The 25405-nt window shown below is 44.2% G+C and overlaps 1 protein-coding gene across 3 annotated transcripts in view; it reads left to right on the top strand.

The window, feature by feature from the left end:
- PLEKHA8 (pleckstrin homology domain containing A8) overlaps window positions 1–20714 on the top strand; it is a 61599-nt gene extending 40885 nt beyond the window's left edge. The window contains exons 13-14 of one of the 3 annotated variants that reach the window (XM_040472351.1): window positions 9424–9485; window positions 14838–20714. In XM_040472351.1, coding sequence (XP_040328285.1) covers window positions 9424–9485; window positions 14838–15035 — 260 coding nt within the window. In that variant the 3' untranslated portion in view covers window positions 15036–20714. Of the gene's footprint in view, window positions 1–553; window positions 1416–9423; window positions 9486–14837 lie in introns of those variants that run through there. The other 2 variants (XM_040472353.1, XM_040472352.1) reach the window with 2 other exon arrangements.
- The last annotated feature ends 4691 nt before the right edge of the window (window positions 20715–25405 follow it).

The following is a 25405-nucleotide window of genomic DNA, read 5'->3' as shown; positions in this document are numbered from 1 at the left end:
TGGCTGAATATTGTAGGCGCCTAGTAAACATTGGGTGGGTGGGTAGATAAGTGGTGGATCTATCAGATTAGTTTTGGAAAACACTAACGACTCGGAAGCATCCTTATAGTGTTCCTGACAGAGTGACTGAACTCTCACTCTCAGCCTAAAGGAAGTTCTCCCAGCGCCGGCCTTGAGGCATGAGGGGTGGGGAGTGGGGATTGAAATTCCACCTTACTTTGAAGCGCTATATTATTTTGACGTAGAGGAGTATGTGGTCAAGCTCTAAGTAGCCATGATTATAAATAACGAAATGAGTGTATTAGATGCTTCTGTTTGGGAAAGGGAGCCAGTATTTCCTGCAACATTTTGTCAGTGTCAGGAGTGAGCTCTTCCTTCTGTTCATCTTCCCTCTGGGCCATGAGTCCTGAGGGATTCTGCCCTCCATGTGATTTTCTGAGGCCTTCCTATCTAGAAACTTGCTAATGTGCCATGAAACAAAAAAAGCTGGGTTTTTTGTAACACTTTATGAAGAATTTAGACAACTTAATCCTCATATCAATCCATTTTATAGGTACCCCAAATTCTGAGAGATTAAAATACATGCTAAGGCCACAAAAGATCTGGAAGCAGAATCACTTTGGGCCCCCTGCCTCAAAAGTCTTCATTTCTCCCACAAAAGGTCTTCTCCACCAACCCTGGGCTACCTGCATTTTCTGGGCTTCTCATATATCCCTGAATTCTAGGACAGTCTGCGATATTCTCCCCTATGTGTCCTGATTTCAGTCCTAAAAGTATATTCACCATAGCAATTCGTGCTCCCTAATCAGTATCCTCAAACTTTATGACTTTTGGAAAAATTAAGATCTTGGGCTCTCTGGATCCCACCACTTGATAGCACCACTTTGGCAATTTATTGACCTTTCTGTTTCTCGGTTTCCTCATCTATAAAATGGGGATGATGATACCATTTCCCTAAAAACGTTGTCGTAATGATTAAATAGGTTCATGCATATAAAAAGATTAGAAAAGTGTCACATAATAAGCACTTAATAGAAAATAGCTTCTCTTGTTTATATTTTCATCATCATGACGTATGAAGTTGATAACCTGCCAGAAAATGGGGCTTATTTGTCCCAAATCAGAAATGAAAACTTTACAAAGCTCTGGTGCCAAACCAGAAATTTCTCTCTATGCGAACTTCCTAGTGTGGAAATTTCACACTTGTAGGTTCCTCCACTGCAGGAAATACAGAAGCTGTGGGATTCAGCAGTGTGCCTGGCGGGCTCCACCTGTCACGTGATGCTGTTGCTGTGTTGCGGCTGTCTGCGTGAGGGGCGGGGGGAGTGCTAGCCTCCTTCAGCCCCCTCCTGGAGGCGGAAGAGAACTGCTTACAGGACACACAAGTGAAAACAGAGAAGCTTGGCCCCCTGGAGGTAGGGAGGAAGTCGAGGATATCCCCCTTTCTGCCGACCTCCGCCCCTGAATCCGCCCTTTTTCTCCCCTACTTTTTACTTGACTTGGAATCTGGGCCCTCCCAAAGAGAGGGCAACCTAGAAAGGGAAATGCTGCTTCAAAACCAAAGTCAGTTTTTCCTTCCCTCTCTTCCCCTTCAGCACAGTTTTCAATGGGAAGGAAAAGAGGGCTGTAAATTTGAGACTTTCCTTCTGATGTTCAAGATGGTTTCAGAAGTCTTCATGATTTAAATCATATTTTTGCTTGTAGGAATTCCCTAGTTTCCTGCTGCTGTTCAGTATGAAGAGAAAGTTCCTCTAAGCAACCCACTCTCCCCTCTAGATGCAGACGCAGCAAGCTCTGAGCAAACAAATAGTTTTATAACAAGGGTTCACACACTAGCTACTTTGAGCCAAGAGGCTCCTTGATGCGAATTTCTTCTGGGCTAACCGCGTCTCTTCTCATTTTGAAAGCATTACCTTTATAAATAGAACTGATATCTTGTCTGAAATTTAGGAATATAGGTAAAAGAGAGGGTATATGCCTATATTTGTATAAGCAAATTAGCTTCCATGTTTTAAGTTCTAAAATTGAATGTGAATCATTGTAGTAACAGCTACTATTTACAGAGCACACAGTGTAGGAATGGCACCAGGTTCGTTTGTTTTTTTTTTTTTTTTCAACGTTTATTTATTTTTGGGACAGAGAGAGACAGAGCATGAACGGGGGAGGAGCAGAGAGAGAGGGAGACACAGAATCGGAAACAGGCTCCAGGCTCTGAGCCATCAGCCCAGAGCCCGACGCGGGGCTCGAACTCACGGACCGCGAGATCGTGACCTGGCTGAAGTCGGATGCTTAACCGACTGCACCACCCAGGCGCCCCAGCCAGGTTCTTGATAAACATTTCATTTAATCTTCCAGATACTCCTTTTGTACAGTGAGTAAACTGAGGTCTAGAGAGGAAAAGTACCTTCCCTAAGGTCTCCAATCTAGATCAGTGGTTCTCAAAGTGGTCCCAGGAGAGCATCTTCATCACCTGCAAACTTAGTAGAAATGCAGACTACCAGGCCCCACCCACACCTGCTGACAGCAACTCCAGGGACACGGGGCACTTAGCAAGTCCTTCGGGTGATTCTAATCCATGATAAAGTTTGGGGCCCACTCATCTAGAGCTAGGACGTTAAAGGTACCTGTCACTAGGCTACATTTTGATTATTTGCGAATTTTGATTGCATCTGAATGATTAACCAATGAACTGAAATAAAAGTGCTGAAGTTAGTGCCATAGCACTAATCAGTTAATTTTGCCTCCTTTTCGTGATAGTTAGCTAGTTGTCCAATGACAGGAAAGTTTTCCTAATCTAGAAACAGCAAGATAGTAGGGATAAATTACGGATAAATCTTGACTAGTACTCCCAAATTTGAAAACACTGCTTAAGACAGGTTTTGAGGTAAATGTTCATAAAACTTACATGATCTCAGTGGTCTTAAAAATGGGGGGTGATACAGGGGCGTCTGGGTGGCTCAGTCAGTTGGGCGTCTGACTTAAGCTCAGGTCATGATCTCACAGCTTGTGAGTTTGAGCCCCGTGTCAGGCTGTGTGCTGACAGCTCAGAGCCTGGAGCCTGCTTCAGATTCTGTCTCCTTCTCTCTCTGTGCCCCCCACCCCCAACTTGTGCTCTGTCTGTCTGTCTCTCTCTCAAAAATAAACATTAAAAAAAAAATTAAAAAAAGAAAGAAAGAAAGAAAGAAAAGAAAGGAAGAAAGAAAAAATAAATGGGGGTGGGGGTGATATACATAAAATCCTAAATGACGCATTGGAAGCCTTGACATGTATTAACTCTCTGGAGAATGTAAGTATAGTCATTGTATTGCTGAAGTTCTGTGGCCTAGACTGAGTATCCAGCATCTGGAGGCCTTAGGCCTTATACTGCCCCCTTTTGCATTTGAACCATTACTTGGATTTCCTGTCATAATGATCAGAGCGGATGGTCTCGTGTCAAGGGCTGCTCTTGAACCCGTAGATGCCCTATGGCATTCTCTAGAGTTCATTCTAAGGGAAGAGTTAGGTCCACAAGGCAGATGTGTTGAATGGTCCACCCTATAGCTGAACTCCTCCGTTCGCAGATGCCACGTCAAAATGAGCTTTTGGAAAGCCTCCTTGTAAGTAGAAGGCAGAAAAGTTGCTCTGGCATTCCTGTACCATTATACTATGTTATATGCTCTGCACTGTCCCCTAAACGGGATAGCATATTGCCACATCCCTCACCCCGGGATGATTCCATCAATGTCAGGTAGACATTGACCCAGAATAAAAACTTTAGTAGGGTGCTCAGTTGTGTGTTTAATATGAAAGGCTTTTACAGGCAAGAAGAGCTGTGTGAGAGAGCTAAAGTCGGAACTCATGATCTGATATTTAGCACCAAATCATAACTTGACTAGTTATTCTGAAAATACCGTGAAATAGGAATCAAATCCTGCCCTCTCCCAAACTACTCACAGCCTGTGCCTTTCTTGAATGGCAGGCTTGGCTTACAATGCATGTTTTTGTCTTCATAATGCCTAGAGTTAACAAGGGGTAACTCTGGGGACTTGCTTCACTTCTGTCCATTGGTTATTATTTGACTTTCCTTCATACATTCATTTTGTCTGAGGCTTGGTCACTATAAAGAATTCAGTACTCTCCTAGTAGCTTAGTTTTTTGTTATTTTTTGTTTTATCATAAATATTTCAGACATTTTGCAAATATCTACCATTTGACCAAATATATAAAATAGTTCTATAGTGTACCCATGTATCCCTTGACCCCACTAGTCCTTATATTCTCCAGAGAAGATCTTCACCCTGAATTTGCTATTTATGGTCATATGCGTTTTTATAATTTTTCTGTACATTTATGTGTCTATAAATAGTATTGAGGATTGTACTGCAAGTGTTAAACTCATATACTGTACATTGTATACAAATTCATTCAGTATTATTTTTCAGATTTATTCACTTTCCAACCTCTCTTGGTTCCTGATTCTTGCCAAGCACTGGCTAGCATGGTCCATTTGCAGAGCTAAGATGATTGTCATCTCTTAAACTCAGTGAATGATTGATTCCACCTTTCCCGGCTTTGCTTATATACTTTTTGCGATCTCTCTTAAAACTTAGATTTGCATTTCTCCTTTGTCTTCTTTACAACCCAAAGTAACTTGACAAATTCTTAACCAGTTACAGATTGACAGTAGAGAAACTGTCATACTCAGTTCCTGGGCAGAACAGCGTGTACCAACAGTAAGGGAAAAGTTGTTCTCTCTCGCATGCTATAACAGGTTTAGGCAAAATCAATCACTAAATGCCTCAGCAAATTTCTGGAGCACCTGGCTGGCTCAGTCAGTGGAGCATGCGACTCTTGATCTCAGAGTTCTAGGTTTGAACCCCACACTGGGTGTAGAGATTACTTAAAAATAAAATCTTTTATTATTTTTAAAAATATTTACTTAGAGAGAGCACAAGCAGGGGAGGGGCAGAGAATGAGAGGGAGACAGAATCCGAAGCAGGCTCCAGGCTCTGAGCTGTCAGCACAGAGCCCGATACAGGGCTTGAACTCACAACCTTACCTGAGTCGAGGTTGAACTCTTAACCGACTGAGCCACCAGGCATCCCAAAAATAAAATCTTTTAGAAAAATAAAAATAAGTAAATGCCTCGGCAAGTTTCTGAGTTACCAGTAAAGAAATCGGATTTATTTTATTTCCAAAAACAGAATAAGGTTCTGATTCTTGCTGGAAAAAGGACATTTTTAATTTTCATTATTTTGTTTCACAAAGAGTACACATTAGTTTTTTAGCAGAATGGTTTAATGTGACAAGAAGAAGGCCCCAGTTCTCATTGCTTTTAGCTTTGTGATCTTGGGCAAATCGCCATCTCTCCGGGTCTTCTCTTTCTTCTTTTGTAAAAGGAAAAGAATTGGGCAAGGTGATTGTCATGGCTTCCTACTCAGAAATTTTGACTCAGTCTCTGAGGAACTGACACATCTCAAAGATCTGGGAGAAGGGGATCATTTATGTCTCTCAGAGGCCAAAAATACTTCCAGGTTATAGAACATGCATTATGATAATGAATGGGTATTACAGTGAAGATTAATGTGTTTCATTATCTAATCTTCTCTAGGTAACCAAAATAGGTCAGGCTTAGACTTCATTTTATTTTAATGTAGCCTCACGTGGCAGGGATATTTGCAGCCCTAGAAGTCAGCTAAGGACTTTGGCAAGACTTTTTTTTTTAACGAATTTTCTTTCATTTGTTGGTTTTAAATTGCAATAGTGTTCTTCCCGGACCTGGGAAGGGACCCAGCCCAGATGCTCTGGTTCCTTCTTCTCCTGTTAGACTAGCCGGCCCACATTTTACCCAGCGGCAGAGTTCTTCTCTGGCAAGGTGTGGGCATAGCGAGGCAACTGCCTCCAGAAGGGCTGGGCGGGAGGACACGGATCATGCTGCTGTGCACGAACACTCCCCCGTCCTGAGCCCAGACCGCCCACGTTCCTGGGACTCATGGCACCCGTGTTTTCCTGCTGTCCTAAGGAAGGTGGCACGAAGTCGAGTTTCTGGGCTTTTTTAAGTGGTTGACTCAAGTAGCAAAGCGTAGGAAAGGTGTAAGCCCGTGAGGTTGGCGTAGCCCTCACTGGATCCCGAGCCTTTGTAAACAGGCAGTTTGTCCAGCCAGGAGTGCTTTGGAGCCCGAGACTGAGGACCAAGACGGCTGTGTTTGCGGCCTAGCATAACGAAGTGTAAACCTCACCTTGTTACTTCCCTGACCACAATTCCAAATCAGAATGGTCACGACTGTTAGGAGAAAATAACACAGTCTGTATAGGAAAAAAGACTAAGAGAGTGAACCCCCCGGAATGCCCACCTGGTTATCTCTGGGAGGCATGATTATAGGTTTCTTTAGTTTCCTCCTTTGGGTGTTTTCCTTCTTTTCAACAATGAGCATGAGTTACTTGTGAAATTAGAAACAAGCAGTTAGGTGTTATATTTTTTTAGAAGCGCCACTGTGCCTCCAGTGGGAAATCCAGAATCCTTGGCACGGCATGTAAAGGCCCTCACCCTTCGGCCCCAGTTATCTTCAGCCCCAGCGAACTGCTCCCCTGTGCACAGTATGCCACCGTCCCTCACAGTTCCTTGGTGCTCCCTGCGGCCCCAGCCGCCACCCTTCTCTCTGCCCTCGCCAGCTTTTGGGACTCCTTTGGAGAATTCCTTGTCTACGTGCCCACAGGCTGGGTTCGTTTCTCTCTCTCCTCTGTGTTCCTACAGAAAGAACTGAACACAGATCTTTACTATAGCAGTTGGCAGTTTACATAATAACACTCTGTCAAACGTCTGGCTCTCATAAGTCCGGTAACTTCCTGAGGGCCGTGGACTGACTGATTTTAAATTACCTAAGGATTTCCCCTGCCTTGCCCAGTGGGCATTGGTAGACCCTCGTCCCATCGTGGACATCCACTGGCAGAGTTGAACATCGTTGAATTCCGTCTGTTTATTCATAATGGCATTTAATTCTTCACCTGGATTAAGATCACAAGAACTGAAGTGTTCCCAGTATCCTACCCCTGTGACTCACCTCAGGATGGAGCACCCGCGGACCTGTCCGCTGACTTGCCGGCCCGAATGGCTCCTTGGAAAGGATGGCTGGAAAGTTGGTTCTCTTCCTGATGTACCTCAGAGGCTGTGCCTGGTATTTTCTGCCCATCTGCACTGTACATTTAGTAGGCCAGCAACCCTTCCTTCACTAAAGCCTCATAGACCATCTGCAATGTCCCTGATACCATCTGTCCCCTTAGGGAATCAGATTTTAAGAGTGGCTGAGATTGAAGACTTGTATCTGTGAGCATGCCCTAAGTCTATTCAGACTGTTCCCCGAAAAAAAAAACCAAAATTAATCTTCCGTTCTCCTGTAGACTGCTCACAAGAGTCTTCTTCATACTTGAATTTAGTAATTCTTTATCATTTCTGCTTTAGCTTTACCAGCCGGGGTGCTGGCATTTCCACCTGTTCCTAAAACTTCAGATAACCAGAGAAATCTATCAGATTTCAAATGTACAGTCTTTTATGTCAAATATAAATTGTACTTTATGCAAACTTGAATTATATAAAATTGATAGTAATATATGCTACAAGTATTAAGAAAGGCTCATGCAAGTTTTAAAAATAAAAGTTGACACGAATTACATAATTTCAAAGCTAGAGGGCTTGAGCAAATTGTAAGATGCATTTAAGCTACAGCCACATGGCAGCACTGTTTTGGCCAGTAAAATGCAGATACCTGATACCCTTTGGCAGGATTCTGTGAACCACACTGCTGTTGACCACATGAAATGGTGGTTGTGGCCTTGGTGTCTGTTTTTGCATTATTTTAACATCTGCTCTTACTATAATTTGAAACATTTTTACATCCTATTGTAATGTCACCTAAACACTGATTAAATGGTGGTAGTACTTGTATCAGTCTGGAAACTAGCTCATGGAAATAAATAAGTGTGGGATAAAGCTTAGATATGATAAAACATGCTGAATAAGGTCAGACAACCCCCTTGACCCCCTGTGCTGTCATTTAGGAATGAGTAAGTACTGTGAGCACTGGAGACGCTGCTCAGAAATGAAACGGAGCGTTAATATAAGTGCACTGTGGTGACATAGACCTGTGCCTCCCGAGAATGCACTTACTCCTGTGGAAGGATCTGTTCTGAATTTTGTGTATATTATTCAAAGCCTTCAGGAACACATCCCTTGAACAACATGCAGTCATTTTGTTCTTCAGATTTTTTTGTAATTAAAATTATTAGGGGCTCCTGGGTGGTGCAGTCGGTTGAGCGTCCGACTTCAGCCAGGTCACGATCTCGCGGTCCATGAGCTCGAGCCCCGCGTCAGGCTCTGGGCTGATGGCTCAGAGCCTGGAGCCTGTTTCCGATTCTGTGTCTCCCTCTCTCTCTGCCCCTCCCCCGTTCATGCTCTGTCTCTCTCTGTCCCAAAAATAAATAAACGTTGAAAAAAAAATTTTTTTAATTATTATATGCAAGTTTTTAAACCCCATTTTCAAACACATTGGGACAAAATTCATAAGTTTCTATCTTTAAAGGCTTAAATGTGAATGACTTTTACTAATAGGTCTCACCAAGTACTTTATAACTAGCTTAGTAACTTCAAGCCATTCTTTCCACAGTAGCTTTAAAGGTTTCTAGGTTTGATACTGCATATCCAGGGCCATAGGGACATCTAGAACAAACATTTGACATCCCAGAATAGAATGTTAGAATTGAAAAGAAACTCAGAGGTGACAAAGAGGGAAACAGAGAGGACAGCTAAGGGACTGGCTCAGGGTCACACAACATTCAGAGAACTGCATTTTTATATTCTTTTTTTTTTTTAAACATTTATTATTTATATTTGAGAGACAGAGACAGAACATGAGCAGGGCAGGGAGGGGAGAGCAGAGAGAGAGGGAGACACAGAATCCCAAGCAGGCTCCAGGCCCTGAGCTGTCAGCACAGAGCCTGACACGGGGCTCAAACCCGCGAACCGTGAGATCACGACCTGACCCGAAGTCGGACACTTAACTGACGGAGCCACCCAGGTGCCCCTGCATTTTTATATTCTTATAGTGTATTTCTATTTGTATTTAGTGTAGCTTTTCCAGTATCCTTCTCCGCACGTTTATTTCCTGATATGTATGGGACTTTTCCCACCATGAAAATAAAATGAAGTTCAGATACATTTGCCCGAGGGAAGAGTGGAACTATCTGTGTTTCTTAGGGGGAAAAAAAAATTGTGTAAGGCTTTTTTCCTACTCAAGACTCTTGGGATACACAATCTTGTAATTAGACTTTTTTCATCAGCTTGTAATACTAACAGTATCGTGCTACCGTGTACATTAGAAAGGACGTGATACAAACAGCACATCAAATTCTGGTGAAATTGTGGTTCATGGCGTTTTTCTTCTTTTCAAGATAACGCATATGGTAAAACATTACGGCAGCACCACGGCTGGGTAGTTCGAGGGGTTTTTGCGGTAAGTGATCCTGCCTTCTATGTTCTGATGGTCACAGCAGGGTGGTGTGTGTGTGCGCGCGTGTGTGCGCGTGCACGCGTGTGCATGCGGGCATAGCATTTCTATTTGCTTTGTTCTCAAGAATAGGAACATCATGTTGCCTATTTAAGTCTATGTAGATCTTTTTTTGTGTGTAAACGTTGGAAAAAAAAAAAAGCGTCTGGAATAAAGAGGACTGTTACCATGCTTTCCCCTGTCCACCTCCAATGACATTGTGGGAATTTGCCACAGAAGTGGTTGCCTTTCTGATAAGGGAGTAAAGGGTATCCGTGCAGGGATAGGCAGGAAGCTGCCAAATACTCACCAATGATGGGAGATGAGTGGGGCCTTCAAGCTCATAGCTCCCTCTGCTGCCCATTGTATTCCATCCTGTTAATTCTAAGATTTTAATGGATTTTTCTTGCATTTAGTTGGATTTCGTCTTTGACTAATTGTCTAATTGGGTGTGCCAGCAGCTAGGCCTTCTCAGACCATTATTTTCATTGTTGGAGACGTTTGTCCTTGTGTGTTTGGGCTCCTGTTACTCCGCCACTCCTTCCTTGCCAGCATGTTGACCTAAGAACACACACCTGGAAATCGTAGTCCCCTGGACAAATCACTTAGCCTGCTTTCGTAAAATAGCAGGAGTAGATAGATGGCCCCTTTATGTCCTCAGTAATACTCTGTGATTCTGCCATCTGAGGAGAGGTCAGCCTTAGTCAGGGACAGCTGTGAAAAGGCAGAGTGCCATGTGGTGGTTCACGAGCAGACACGTTAGCTGCGAGTGTTCTGCGGAAGGTCGTGGGGCAAAAACAGCCTTGCACGTGCCTTACTAATTAAAGGATAGGAGACATTATTTGCCTGAGGTGAGAACTCTTTAGGTCATGACTTACCAGGGGGCAGGTAAAGAAAGTGGGAAGAACACAGTGGAAGAAATAAAATGGACTGAACTGGTTTTGGAAGGCCTGGAGGTGGCTAGGCCCGTACCCCACCGCTCACCGCCGTAGGAGCTAGGCCGGCTGCAGCTACAGAGTGCTCACGCTCACCTTCAGTATATGTTTTGTAATCACAGTAGTAGCTGCCGTCTGGCCGTCAGATACCTTTGTGAACCACGGACAGTGCTAGGTACTTCCACGTTCATTATCTTAAGTAATCTCAGGATTTACTCTCACCGTTCTACAAGTTCAGAACTATCCGTTCGAGTCCCAGAGTCCCAAAGTGCAGCCGTGGCAGAGCCCAGGTCTAAACCCCCTCCACTGTCTCCGAGGCCGCGTCCGACAGGCTGCCGCTGAGCAGTGGATGCAGCTACATTCATTGATCCCGGAGTAAACACTGACTGCTTGCGGGGGACGGAAACCCACGTTCCCCTGGTTAGATGACAAAGCACAGGAACGCTGAGTTGCCCTATTTACAAGAAACAGCTGTGTGTTGTAGTTGTTGTTACGGTATAGGAGTCAGAGTTTAATCCTGAAATATTAATGATCCAAGAGACGTTGCCAACAGAAATGCAAACGTAGCAGAAAATTTAACATAAGCAAGGCTCTTTAAAAACAGTTTTTAATTTATAGCATTTTCCCCAGCATATAGGACTTTAGACTCATTAAAAAAAAAAAAAAAAGTAGAAATCATGGCAGAATAGAAAGGGAAAAAATTTAAATTGTCCATCTTCTCACCACTCCATACAAAATAACCATTTTTAACATTTTCGTGTTTTACCTTCTTACCTTTTATTTGTATGTATATTTATATATTTTAAGATTATTCTATTTAATTTTATATGTTTATCTAAATATATATCTACTTGTAGGGATTTATATTTTTATATGTACATGTTTGTTATATGTGTAAAATTATTTTGCATACTCTGTATATGCATGTAAATTTTTTTATGTTTAGCTTGTGTGATTTTGTATTATCCTCCCCCCTCCCCCCCACTTAACAGAGTCAACCATGGCCATTTTTAAATGCCATAAGAGTTTTTGAAAATCATTATTTTTAATGACTGCATAATACTTCCCTAGTATGGAGATAATATGATTTATTTGCCCAATCCTCTGTGTTAGACATTTAAGCTGCTTCTGAGGCTGTTGTCAACAGCACTTGTTTATGTGCATTTTTGAGTAAAACTTTTATCTCCTAAAAAATAGGTTCCTAGAAGTGGAATTGTTATGTCTAATACCAAGAACTATTAGAATTTAGAATTTTGAGCACTTACTGTGTACCAGATGTTGTCTTAAGTGCTTTACATACATAAAATTGTTAATCTCCTAATTCCTAAGTATGTTCTCTTACTTTCCCTGTTATAGACAAAGAAGCCTGAGACACAGAGGTGAAGTAATACACCCGAAATTATAGAGGAAGAACATTTTGAAGGTTCTTGATAGTATTGCCAATAATTTTTAAAGTTGCTGGTTTTTAAGAAAATAGATTATGTTGAGCATTTGGCAACAGCCTCGTCAACAGAAGAGCTAACTCAGCCCTTGGAGCCTCTTACTTTTACTCTCCAAGTCACCCCTGCTTTAGAAAGTGTATTGTTTCTGAAGGTGCTAAGTAATTAGCAGAGGCAAATTCATTTAACTGTCTTAGTTCCTCAGTGAAACAGCTTCTACACTCTGGGAATTTGATTCATTTACCAGCCAAACAGTGAACTTTTATCTTCACGCTGTTGTAATTTATGGCACTGAAGCCCAGTCCAGGCTCTGCCTCCAGCGTGATTTTTAATCATTGTTCATTTGACCTTTTTGGTTTCCTCTTCAGTTGAGTTCTATCACTGGTTCCTAAGTCGACTTGACTGCATCATAGTCCTGTAGGAACCTTTGGAGAGATACATAGTCTGGGGCCCCACTCTGGAGAAACATTTCAAAAATTTTATTGTACCTAAATACACATGCATAGGGCTTAATTTTTTTTTTTTTTTTTTTTTATCAAAAGTCCAAAAGTTATAACAAAAAATAGCGGCCCCTGCCTTCTGTCCCCTCCTTCCCAGACTTACTCCAAAGAGGCTGCCACCTTCAACTACTGTGACTGTCTCTTCCAGTACCTCTGTAATCCTAAAAATGTTTACTGTTCTTTTTGGCCTTATCAGTTTTAGCCATTAATGTTGACTTTCTGTTATAGATTAGGATTTAGCTGTCTTTAGACCTTGCTATCACTACCTCACTTCCCCTCCCTCCACCTTGCCAATATAATTATATTACAAGTTAACATGATAAAGATGAGCCAAAATTGTATGGGTTTTTTTAATTTTGTTTTTATATTTTCCTTGCATCATCAAATCTCTCAAATCACCACCATTCTGAACCCACAGATATACCATACCATCTTACTATAGGTCTTGAGTTTTTTTCCGTGAGACTTCCCTTCCAGAACTTTCTAAACTCCGTGCCAATCTTAATTCGTTGTTCAGGCCTGTTGAACTGCTGTGTGCCCTAGGACTCTTCCTTACAAGTTTTTCTGTACAGAATCCCCATCTCACACTAGCTTCCTAAGTTCTGTTACCTCCTATTTCTTGATCTAATCCCTTGTTTTAGTGTCGTCCCCTAGTGGCTTCTGAAAAATGGTACAAGGGAGCTAAACATCTGAATTCCTGCCTGCCTGAAAATGTCTTTATTCTGCCCTTCTTTTTTTTATATGTTTTTTTTAACATTTTAATATTTTTGAGAGAGAGGATGAGTGTGTGCATGAGTGGGGGAAGGGCAGAGAGAGAAGGAGACACAGAAGCAGAAGCAGGCTCCAGGCTCTGAGCTGTCAGAACGAGCCCGACATGACGGGGGGCTCAAACTCACGAACCATGAGATCGTGACCTGGGCCAAAGTCGGATGCTTAACCAACTGAGCCACCCAGGTGCCCCTATTCTGCCCTTTTTTACTAGAGTGATGCTCTGGCTTGTATAGAATTCTAGGTTAATAGTAATTTTCTCTCAGAATTTTGAAGGCTTCCTCTGTTGTCCTCCAGCTTCCACTGTTACTACTGTAGAGTCTAATGAGTTCCTGTTCCATTTACATAGACTGTTCCTCATCCCTCAGGGTGCTTCCAGGATCTTTATCCTCACATTCTAAAATTGCATGACCTTCTCCTTTTGTCTTTTTCATTCATTATGCTGAGTGCTGGGTAGGTCTTTAAATGTGAGGCTCCTGTCCTTCAGCTCCAGGAGATTTTCTCACATTACGTTGAGATAATTGCCTTCCCTTCATTCTCTGCTCTCTCCCTTGTACTTCTGCCATTATTTGAGTATTTGGTGTGTACCAGAAAGTGAGCTCAGCATGTTGTACATATTACATTAATCTCTTCAAATAAGGAAAGTGGTACCAGCCCTCTTCTACAGAGGAAACGCAGGCTCTAGGAGGTTAAGCACCTTGCTCAAATTTCTCGAGCTAATAATGTGGGAAGATTTGGGATTTGAATCCGTGTCTCCTTCACCCAAGCCTGTGCTGTAACCACTGCATGATAATGCCAGTCAGCCTCCAATTGCAGAAAGGGAGTGGGGCTTATTCTCAAAGACTTGTCAAGAATAAGAAGGCTCAGGAAAGCAAGTGTAGCGTAATTAATTGAAGATTCCAAAGTCTCCAGAGATCTCAGCGGAACCAATCCAGTGGATCCAGCCAGCAGATTTTGGCAACCCTAGGGAATAACTGGCCTACGAAAGGAAGAGAGCCATCCAGAGCCTAGGAACTGTTCCATCAGGGAAGGGGTGTGGTGTGGCAGCATGGTTGAAAAAACACAGTCGATCCTGAGTTCAGATCCTGGCCCTGGCCCTCGTTAGCACTATAATGTTCATCTGTAAACTAGGGCTATAAACAGTACGGGATTCTTACACAGATTAAGTGGGATAAGATACATTACAGCATCAGTGTACAAGCAGCCAACAGGGGTAGCTCCCTTCCCTCTGAGAAAATCGTCACGGGTGCAGAGGAAATATTTTCCATGTCGGGGGAAAGAGGGATAGGCAGAGAAACATACGGATGGGACACAAATTGGAGAGTGAGGTGCCCTGGAAGGCTGGCCACGTGGGAACAAAGCCTGGGGGGGCAGCATGCACGCAGGTGGATTCTGAGCATTCAGAAGGAACGGTCTGGATCATGCTGTGAATGAGAAGGAAGCTTTTCTCAGAACTTCTCCCTCAGCACTCCCTGATTTGTTGGCATCGTTCATCCGCAAGACGGCCCAAGTACATACTTGTTTTCTTAGAGCCCGTGGCTTGGAAGGGTGTAGTATCACCCCCCTCATCTCCGTGTATGTGTGTGAGTGTGTGTGCACGTATGCGCTCATGCATAAGCGTAAAGCGTGCAAGAGCAAGAGACGTGGTGCAGATTCTCACGGGCAGTTCTTTTGCAGTTAGCTCTGAGGGCGGCTCCGTCCTATGAAGATTTTGTGGCCGCGTTAACCATCAAGGAAGGCGACCACCAGAAAGCAGCATTCAGTGTTGGGATGCAGAGGGACCTCAGCCTTTACCTCCCTGCCATGGAAAAGCAGCTGGCGATACTGGACACTTTGTACGAGGTCCACGGACTGGAGTCTGACGAGGTGGTATGACGTCTGCAGGACCGCGCTGCCTCCTACCTTCAGGGAATAAAGTCTGCTAACGTGTTTTGTTGCCCTGCTTCATTCCCAGCAGCAGCTTCGACCCTCTCCAGCCCCGTACTTGGTGGGATGGAGAGAAGGAGGCAAAGCCTAGTGCTTTTATATATAATTTTTTTTTAATGCGTATGTGTTCTGTGTGTTCAAAAATCAAGGTGCTATATATTTCAGTTCAAAGGGCCTCCTGGAAACCAAATCATAGCTGTTATATTAGAATTGAACAGCAAGTTATAAGAGCAGATTTGACAAATGAGTTTGTCAGTACTGTGTTTTGTTTTTACCTTTCACGCCCCAGCTGAAAATGAGCAAGTTCTGTAGCAAGGACTGTAACACATAGCCAGTGTTTCGATCAACTTAGACTAAAAATTGGGGGGAAGGCTAAGCCCCTTTGTTGAAGCTATTGAAATGTGGAGTTGGTATTCCTAGACGTTCAGAGAATCTTCTCTCCCACGGCTCTGTGGTCAGGAAGCGCCTGTGTAGTTCAGGTGTTTGGGGCATTGGTGTGGGCATGTCAGTGTCGAGGAGGAAGACACAAACACGGAGTGCCATCCCTGTCCGTGGGGGGGAGACTGTGGCTCCGAAGGGGTGAGTGGTGTGGACTGACCCCAAGCAGGGGGACAGTCTGGCAGAGATGTGACAGGTCACCCAAGATGACCCCTATCTAGTGCCCACACTTAGCCGGCATGCTTTCCCCTGCACCATCGGAACCAGACAGTACAGTGAAACTGTGACATTCAGACTTTAGGGCTTATTACCCATTTCAGAAGTAAGATGTAGAGGTTGAGGAGTTTACTCACAGGCATATAGCTTCTACTTAGAGGAAGCTGATGATTGCAAAGTGTGATCTGGACCAGCTATGCATCAAAATCACATGGACTGCTTCTTCAAACAGCAAATTCCCAGGCCTTACCCTGACCTACTAAAGAATCAGAGTAGTGGGGGGTGGGACTCAGGAACCTACATTTGAATAAACTTTCCAGTTGATTCCTGTGCACCCAGGGTTGAAGAACTACAAGATTAAATTCTAGTTTAAATTCTAGTTTGCAGAACTCTTCTGCATGAACTAAATGGTGTGTCCTTTCTTTTCCAAAGAGGAAGACACTTTCATTGAAATAAAATAGTTAAAGGGAGGGTGAGACGTAGAGCAAGTCTACTCACCATTTTCTTAACTGAACCAGCATCGGCGCCCAGCCATGAGGCTTGAGCATCGCATCGGGGACCATGGTTCTGAATGTGCTCTCTGATCAATCTTGGTATCATCACCAATAGTGCAAAGCAAGCTGTCTTTACAGCTTTAAGACTGTATCAGAGTTTAAAGGTAGGATTTAATCTTGCATAATACAACCCTGGGTAGGCGTTCTCCTGGAAAGCGTGTGACGCCAGGGGTCTCCAGTAGGCCAAACTGCCAAGAGTGGGCGTGGGAGGAAAGTCATGGAGGCTTCCCCCCCAGAGGCTGCTTCCTTCTAGCAACTGGAAGAGAAGGTCCAGCGGAAGGTAGTGCCCCAGGGTAGAAGGTGAGGGCCTTTAAAGGGCACAGGTGCATGCTACCTGAGCAGCCCCAGGTGATTCTCTTCCAGGACAAAGAGAACCCTCTCCTTAGGCGGAGGTTCGTGTAGGGAGGGGTTTTGATTTTGTCTTTTATCTGTCTTTAAACGGATTGGCATTTATTTAGCTCGGATTAATGAAGCAGGTATGCAACTTACGTGAGGACTTCTGGAAAACGCTTAAAGAAAAACAAATGTTTAAAGGCTGGGGAAACGGTGCTAAAATGGTATCGCTTCTTCTGTATTTTAGCGCTTGTTACTGGCAGCTGCCAAGGCCTGTGTGTCGTTTCCCCTGCCCCCACAAGCAGCTAGTGTGGATCTCCTCTGGTCAGTGCGACTGTGACGGAGGAGCCGGAGGCTACTTCGGACTTCCTGCCCTCCCCGTCGCCTCCCGAGAGGGAAAAAGAAAGCAACAGCCAGTCTGTGCTCGAACCCTGAACGAAGGCACTTTAGGCATTGTGCTGTTGCAAGGGGGTGCCACCGGGAGACTGTAAGTATCCCTTCGGAGCAGCTGCTGCCGCCCCGTCACCCCCAGTGAGCCCATGTGGTCTCTTGGAGAGGGTGCGGGTACACGGCGCGTGCCTCGGACTCGCCACCCAAGCTCTGGATACACACAGACAGGAGACAGCTGCTCGGCGTGGCCATTTCACATTTCTGTAGGTACGGCCTTGGTTTCCATAACTTGGTTTTCCGGGGAAGAAGAAATTTAGTATTATCTGGGATCCCTGGGAACCCAGATCAGAATAGCTTGAGTCTTGAATAAGGTACATTTTGTACTCCCCCTTTTCCCACCCCCGTAGACAGGCGGAGTGTTTTTGACAGGTATTTTCCTCACGGGAGCCTGTTAAATGTGCCCAAGATGTATAAAGCTCGCAGGGTCCTGAATAAAAGGAACTGGAAATTGGACCTCGTACTATGTGATAAATGCAACTTGACGTGCAGTTTGGCACAGTCAGAGCTTCCTCCTGGACACACAGCATTTGCTTCTAGTTGAAGTTCTAATCTGCAGGTACTGTCTGAGATGGGAACAAAGAAGAGATAGTTGAGACCTTTTCTGCATGATCCTCCAAGATTTCTGGGACGTTCAAGCTTGCTTTCACCCAGTGAGAGATGAGAAAACATTGGTATGCTGTCGACAGAGGAGTCACCTTGCCGTCATTGCTCAAAACATTTTTAGGGTTCCTTTTTTGGAGTAACCTTTAGAGAGATCCTGAAGAAGAAGGTAATTTGTCTTCTGGGGGCTAGGAGAAGCTGATAAGTAACGTAACAGAGTGCTTGGTGCGCGTAATTTCGTCACGTGCACACCTCTCCCCATCCTCCCCCAGGAGAAGCCAGGCTTTACACTTCAGGGGGATTAACACACATTTGTCCAACTGAACAAACTCCTTTCGATGCCGGCAATTATCGTTATTATTATTTTGTCCTTTGAAGGCAGATTTGCTTCATTATAGCTAATCCTGGTGAAAAATGTTAAGTTGGAGGGATACCTTTTGGGGACCAAACCAACTTACAACTATGAGGTGGAGATGATTTTCTTGTCAGCTCTTGATCCAGCTCTGCAGGGAGTTCTGGAAGCAGGGCTCTCCGGAGGTCGAGCATCTGAGTCCCCAGAGAATTGACTTTGAAAGGCAGTGTTCATTAGGATGTGTAAGTCGTGGCTTGAGGCACCTTGTCATCACTATTTGCATGTCATTTCTGAACAGAGAGTTTCCTCAAATGTCAGTTTGCACAATAAGGGATATCTGGACTCCAGAACTCAGCCTTGCCGCTTTCTGTTACTGGGGATAGCCAGCAGTGCCCCCTCAGAGCACCGGAGCCACCCCCCACTCTAGCTGTTCTGCCCCATTCCTTAGCAGCTTCCTCTAACTCCTACCTACGTGGAGCCCCTGCTACGGACCTAGCCCACAGTCAGGTGCCCAGTCGCCGGGGATTCTGTTCTCTTGGACTTCATTCAGGAGCCTCTTAAAGAACCCCCGGTCCCATTTGTAGCTGTGAAGCAGGTGACCGCCATGTGCGGAAAGTGACCTGTCATCAGATGAGTGCCGCCGGGAACGTTTGCGGGCATCTCTTTTTGATTATTAATTGCATCTGTGTATATACCCAAAAAGTCCATGCTTTCAACTTTATCTTTCTGGAACAGTGTTTTTAATGAACAATAGGTGGAAGGAGCCAGTAAGTAAAGTCACTTTTCTTTATTAAATTTGAAGGAAATAAAAGAGCTAGAGTAAGAGGTCTCTTATTAATGGGACCTGATCTGATTAGGAAAATCACATAGATGAAGAAATATCGTTTAAGACAGTAGAGAGGCAGGGGGTCGTGAGCAATATGAGATGATGTGAGGCAATTTTCTGAAAGCTTTTTATGTTTCTTTTCTATTTAAACTAGTACATCCCACAAGAAGTTGGTTACTTAATGGTGCGTTTCTGAATCGATTAAAATCAGTTACTTCAGGTTTTAGTCCTAGGTTTTACAACTCTTCAGCCTCCCTATTCTGTTTTATGGGTGGTTTTTTTAGGGTAAACCATCAACCTTTTTTACATTTTAGGTTTAGAATTTGTAAGTAAAATATGTTTTAAGCCATCGTTCTGTCAGCTGAGCTAATGTGCTTGGTCTTAGAGGGCCTGACTTCAGATGCCCTTTGTGATCTGGTACAGTCTGTGCACAACCTCAGTGTGTACAGTAAGTCTTGTGTCCCTGTGAAGTGTATATGGAGGGCTTTCTTTAGAAATACGTTCTGCTTCTGGATGTCCCTTTGTAACCTGCAGTTGCTTACTCAGGGCTTTCATAATAATGACATACAAACTACGCAGTAGCTGTCTAATCGTATTTTAAGACCGCTTACCAGTTACAAGGTTGTTAGAGATCCATTCAGCACTTCATGAACAAACTGTTCGCCGGACCTTCTCTGTAAACGTTCCCGGTTCCCACCCTGTTGCAGCCAGTAGTCCTGTGTATGGAGGCCACTTGCATGACTTCTCTCGTCGCACTGCTGCTCTAAGGCACTCCAGGGCATGATTAAGTGATCATTGGCGGTACGCATGCATTGATCCTTCTCCTCCGCTGTTCTTCTATAGCCTTTCATTCAACGGAAAAAACATACCACGGCTCTGTGATGCAAAAGTTTGCAAGATTTTTTGGTTGCCCTTTTTAATCACTTCTCTTTCAGAGCGAACAGATGTTTTCAGCTAAGCTATGTGAGAACATAAGGAAGAGATCCTGCTTGTTTTAAGCACCGTTCTTTCTATTACATATATTTTAAAGTGTGGTCATGTGGTCAGTATTTCTTCCCTGTACTTTATAAACAGCAACCACCCTGGGACGGTTGGCACCCCTTGCAAAACTAATGAGATCACAGACTCCTGTGTACATGTCTCTTCATAGGTGCGTGTGGAGTCAGTGATGACAAGACGGGTGACCTAGAAGTATTCTGTTGCTTCCTAGAAGGCTGATGAGCCAGTGTCATGGCATGTTTGATGTCTGAGTCCCCAGTGTCATGACAGTTTCACTAGAATGTCAGTAAACAGCCCAACTACCTCATGTGAAATTGGCTGTGGACAATCTGTGTCAGATGAGACATGTATTTAAGGTTGATTTAATCTGGTTAGTAGATTGGACAAAATGATGTCTCTCTAAGGAAAAAAACATGAGACCAGATGCCAAAGGCTACAATGTACATAGATTTCCTTGGATTAATTTTTTAAGTCGGTGTTGAATTCCATCCCCAGTATTCTTATCTTGAGTGTTTATGGTCTCATAGATCCACGCACTTTGAATACCTGTCACATGCAGTCTTGTGTTAACTGTTCTTGTCCTAAAGCATTTTGAATGAGCAGCATAATGACAGTAGAAAGCGAGTGTCAAGTAGTTTGTTGATTTGTTCATTTTAATGGGCCTTTACTTAGAATATAATGTGTTGGAGCCTTTGGGGACCAACCAGTGAATGAGAATTTCATGTTTGGTGTTCATGTAAAAACTGTCCAACTTCTTACTCTGTATCTTGTGGGGAGGGTTTTACTTTTTTTGCAAAAATGTTTGAAAACATCTGTCAGATTTTATATTCGTTAGTTATAATAAACTTATTTTTAAAGTATTTTATCAAGTGCTTCTCTTATTTTTAAAGTATTTTTTATCAAGTACATCTTCTAAAGATTTTTCTGTGCACTTCTGAATTGAATATGCCAATAATAAGTCTCATTTGTGGAACACATACTGTTTGCCAGGCATCATTTTAAGCCCTTTACCAACAGTAACACATTTAATCCTCCTACTCACTCTGTAAGGCCAGTACTGTTGTTATCCTCAGATTACAGATGAGAAACGGGTGCAGACTGAGGGAGCCCCTTGCCTAAGATCCCACAGCTGTTAGGGAATAGAGCCAGGCTACAAACTCAAGCAGCCTAGCTCCGAAATCTTTATAAAACTGGTTAAAACCTAAACAGAAATTAATTTTGAAGCATCAAAAGACCTCTGTAATGGCATTGCACTGGGTGTGCCTAGCATTCTAGAACCATTAGCTCCTTTCACAGTGGCTCTGTTCTTTGGCCCGGTTTTAATTCTGTTTTCAGAAAAACCACAAATGCAGAACAGATAGATGAGTTTGCTATGCCTAATATGTGAGTGGCTGTGTGATTAAAAAGTTCACGTTCAATAGGCCATACTTTTTTCGAAATCACTTGATGCCAAAGTAGGGTTGCACCTATTGGGTTTTCTCTCTTGTATGCTTGTTGGTGGATATTAAATACCTGCAGGTAGATGGGTCTGCATGGCTGGTGTGTGAAACCACACTGTCCACAGAGAAGCTTCCTGTCAGTTGCCCGCATGAGGCCTCCTCTCCAGCCACCTCTTTATTTTTACTTTTTTAATGTTTATTTATTTTTGAAGGAAAGAGAGACAGAGCATGAGCAAGGGAGGGGCAGAGAGAAAGGGAGACACAGAATCCGAAGCAGGCTCCAGACTCCGAGCTGTCTGCCCAGAGCCCGATGTGGAGCTCGAACTCACAAACCACGAGATCATGACCTGAGCTGAAGTCGGACGCTCAACCGACTGAGCCGCCCAGGTGCCCCAACCAGCCACCTCTTTAAATACATGATCTGAGCCAATTAGAAGTCAGGGAAGCAGGATTGAAGGAAGAGAAGCAAGTGAAGTTGTGGTAGGTCCTTGAGCGCAAGGTTCACGTGGACTCTGCTGGAGTGGCCGTGTTGGGCCACGTGCGAGAGAGAGAAGAGACAGCTGGTAGAGACAGAAAACAGATGGTGTGGGCCCACTGAGGAACCGTGTAACTGCCAGGGCATCTACAAACTTTCTCGGCAGGCTGACTTTCTCTTTCCTACTTCCAGTGCTCAGGAGACCTGCTTTCCTGCCCTGGGAGTCCTCCCCTGGAGAAAGGTGGACCTTTACAATACAGCCCCAACTCTCCTTACACCTCCTCTGGTGGGCGTCTGTCCCTTGAAACAATCACTATGATGAGCATATGTGTCTCTGTTACCCAATGAATATGGGCACATCTTTTTTTTTTTTTTTTTTTACTTTTGTTAATGTTTATTTTTGAGAGAGAGCACGAGCAGGGGAGGAGTAGAGGGAGGGAGAGACACAGAATCCGAAGCAGGCTCCAGGCTCTGAACTGTCAGCACAGAGCCTAACATGGGGCTCGAACTCACAAACCGTGAGATCATGACCTGAGCCAAAGCCGGATGCTTAACCGACTGAGCCACCCAGGCACCCCCCCGGACAAATCTTTTTTTTTTTTTTTTTTTAATTTTTTTTAAATGTTTATTTATTTTTGAGGGAGACAGAGCATGAACAGGGGAGGAGCAGGGAGATAGGGAGACAGAATCCGAAGCAGGCTCCAAGCTCTGAGCTGTCAGCACAGAGCCTGACGCGGGGCTCAAACTCACAAACTGCGAGATCATGACCTGAGCCGAAGTCGGACGCTTAACCGACTGAGCCACCCAGGCACCCCCGGGCAAATCTTAAAGAAAAAACAAAGTGGCCTACATTGAAGAACCACCACCCTTGTCCCCCTTGCTGTATAAAAACGGAAGTGCCTGTCCATACCTGAAGTCAGTCTGTATGAGCTCTCTGCTTGTTCTAAGTTATGGGCACTTTCTCCACAGAACCCTAGGAGCTTTTTTGCAATGGTTTTGTTCTCACAAACCCTTAAACTTCAATACTGCCAGGGATGGCTGTGTGAGGACCAGCTATCTCCTGCCTTCTCCATACCTACCAGGAGCAGTGCTATCAGAAGGTGTGTGAAGAGTCGGCTTTTGTCCCTTAGCACCGCCCTCTGTAGTACTTGGGAGCCATGGAAAGATAAGCTTCCTGGAGGATGAACCATGGTGTGTTCAGAAAGAGAACATGTTTCAATATCTGTCCTGAGTTCCAATGGGTAGGGGATAGAGTAGCCTCCTGATCATGAGGGACCAGCTGACGAGAGGCTGTGTCTGCTGCGTGTTATTCTTCCAGAATCTGTGAATCCAAGTACATTTTCTGTCTCTTCTATTTTTCTACAGTAAACACAGGTTCACTTGGAAAATCTGTGCTTAGTGGCTGTGATGGAGAAACCAAATGAACAATTAGGTAGGAATGGAACCGTCCTAGAGTTGGTGTTTGTATTTGTTCTACGTTCACATGTGTCAGTTAGATGTCTGAGACCCTTTATACAAGCACACATCACACCCTTCATACGTTCATACACACACACACACACACACACACACACACACACACACACACCCTGACACTGTCCTCATCACCATCATTCTTTCCAGAGGCACAAAATGGAGATACTGCCTTTGTAGCAGGGATGGTTCAGGCTGAAAGAATCGATGAGTGTTAATGGTCTGACATCAGCATTGGACTGGAGACACAAATCACACTTAGGTGGTTTGCTGTGTAATCACATCTCCTTTTTTTAGAGAACAGAATTGTCACATCTTTGCTAACACTGAGTGTGCGGCCAATTTTAGGGCTTGCTGCTTTGGCTTGACAGTCCAAGTTGTTGAAAAGTTTTTAGATGTTTTAAAAGTCAGGTCTTGATTCAGAGTTCTGCATGAGATCACCTTCGACATTCCCCCTGACCTTTACCTTTCCACTGACCGTTACGTGTCACTGACCAAACCTTCCCCCAGGTTTTGTGAGTCACTAGGGCAGATGGGGCTCGGACTTTCTGCCTGGCTCCTCCTGATTTAGACCTGGCTCTCTACCCCCCTTCTCTGCAAACTTGTTAAATTCATTCATGTCCAGATAGCAGCCTCAGATGCTTCTGCGATAGCAGACTCCCATGTGGACAGCCCTTAAGTTACCTTCAAGTACAAGCCGCTCACCTGGATCGTGGTCTTGAGCTCCAACCAGACCTACTTGCCTTCTGATCTTCTTAGATGTCCTACCTTCATGTGAAACCCCAAGTCCACACTCGGTCACCTCTTAAGCTTTGCCATTTACGTAGGTGGCGTCACTATTATTCCAGTCACTCAGGCAGGAAATTCCGACACCCTGAGCTTCTGCCTCACTTCCACTCTCTCTACCCAGTTGGCTATGAAGGCCTGCCTCAGCCTCCTCACTCCGGTGGCTGCAGCCTTGACCTCTGAATTCGGTGCTCTTGCAACCTGTCTGCCACTGCCTTCCAAATCTGAAAACACTTTATGACTCCGTGCCGTGGTTCAGATTCTTTCACAAACTTGGAATGCCCTTTTCCCTTCCCCTTCCTCAAAGCCCAGATTGAACCTCACCTCAAAAACTGCCCCACACAATAATCCCAGCCATTAAGTTCACCTCTAAACACCTGCGCTTCTAAACAATACCGCACAAATTAGAACTTACGGATAGGAAGCATGACTCCCAAGAGAACTAGACATTCTTTGGATGAGTCTTTTGTTTATTGCTTGTAGCACCTTCCTCACTAAATCGTGAACTTCACCTTATTCAAGTCAGGGCATCTAGCACCCGACACTGCCTTCCTTACCCATGGAAGGTTTCTAAAACTGTCTTAGAAGTTGGGCGTTACCTCACACGGTGCTCCCCTGGTTCTTTAGGTGTGTTGGTTCCATTATCCAACTAGATAAGAATATTCTGAAGCAAAACCCTGTGCAACTCTCCTTTCCTGCTTCCTCTGCTACTCAAATACTCTGAGTGCCTGACCACTCAGTATAAATAATTTGTGTTTTTTATATTGTGCTGTGGGTTCGGTCTTCGGCTTTGTCCGGCAAAGCTGAGGTCAGCAGAAAGGATTACTCAAGAAAGACTCCATGCAAGTCAAGAGAGGTGAGAGAGAGGCTAAGGGAAGTCTCCCTGAGCTGCTTTCGAGCTCCCACATTTATTGAGCATACATCCAGGGAAACATTGTGCGATACGTCAGTGGGCTGCATGTAGAAAGCATGCAGAAAAACAAGGCGGTTCCCAAGACTGTAAAAGAGCAGATGCAGAAAGCAGGGTGGAGAAGAAGATAAAATATTCCATAGATAACATGGTCTAAGGAATTCATGAGCACAGGCAGGACCCAGCCTCTATATACACGTTAATTAGACACTGGCCTGCTGTTTTCAGCAAGGCCAGAAAGCAGTGTTCTTCTTTGCAGTGTGTTCCCTATGTTCTCCGAACCCAGGACATAGCTCTTTGATTTCCCACATATTACCTTAATTAATGCAGGTATAAAATGTTTTTTAAATGGTGCTTATGTGTATCAAATTAGGAACAATTAGAAGACAAAGTCCAGGGGCGCCTGGGTGGCGCAGTCGGTTAAGCGTCCGACTTCAGCCAGGTCACGATCTCGCGGTCCGTGGGTTC

This window comes from Herpailurus yagouaroundi, unplaced genomic scaffold (genome assembly GCF_014898765.1).
Source record: "Herpailurus yagouaroundi ecotype Mexico unplaced genomic scaffold, PumYag 100, whole genome shotgun sequence".
NCBI classification, from domain to species: domain Eukaryota; kingdom Metazoa; phylum Chordata; class Mammalia; order Carnivora; family Felidae; genus Herpailurus; species Herpailurus yagouaroundi.
This window is presented reverse-complemented; position numbering and strand designations above follow the sequence as displayed.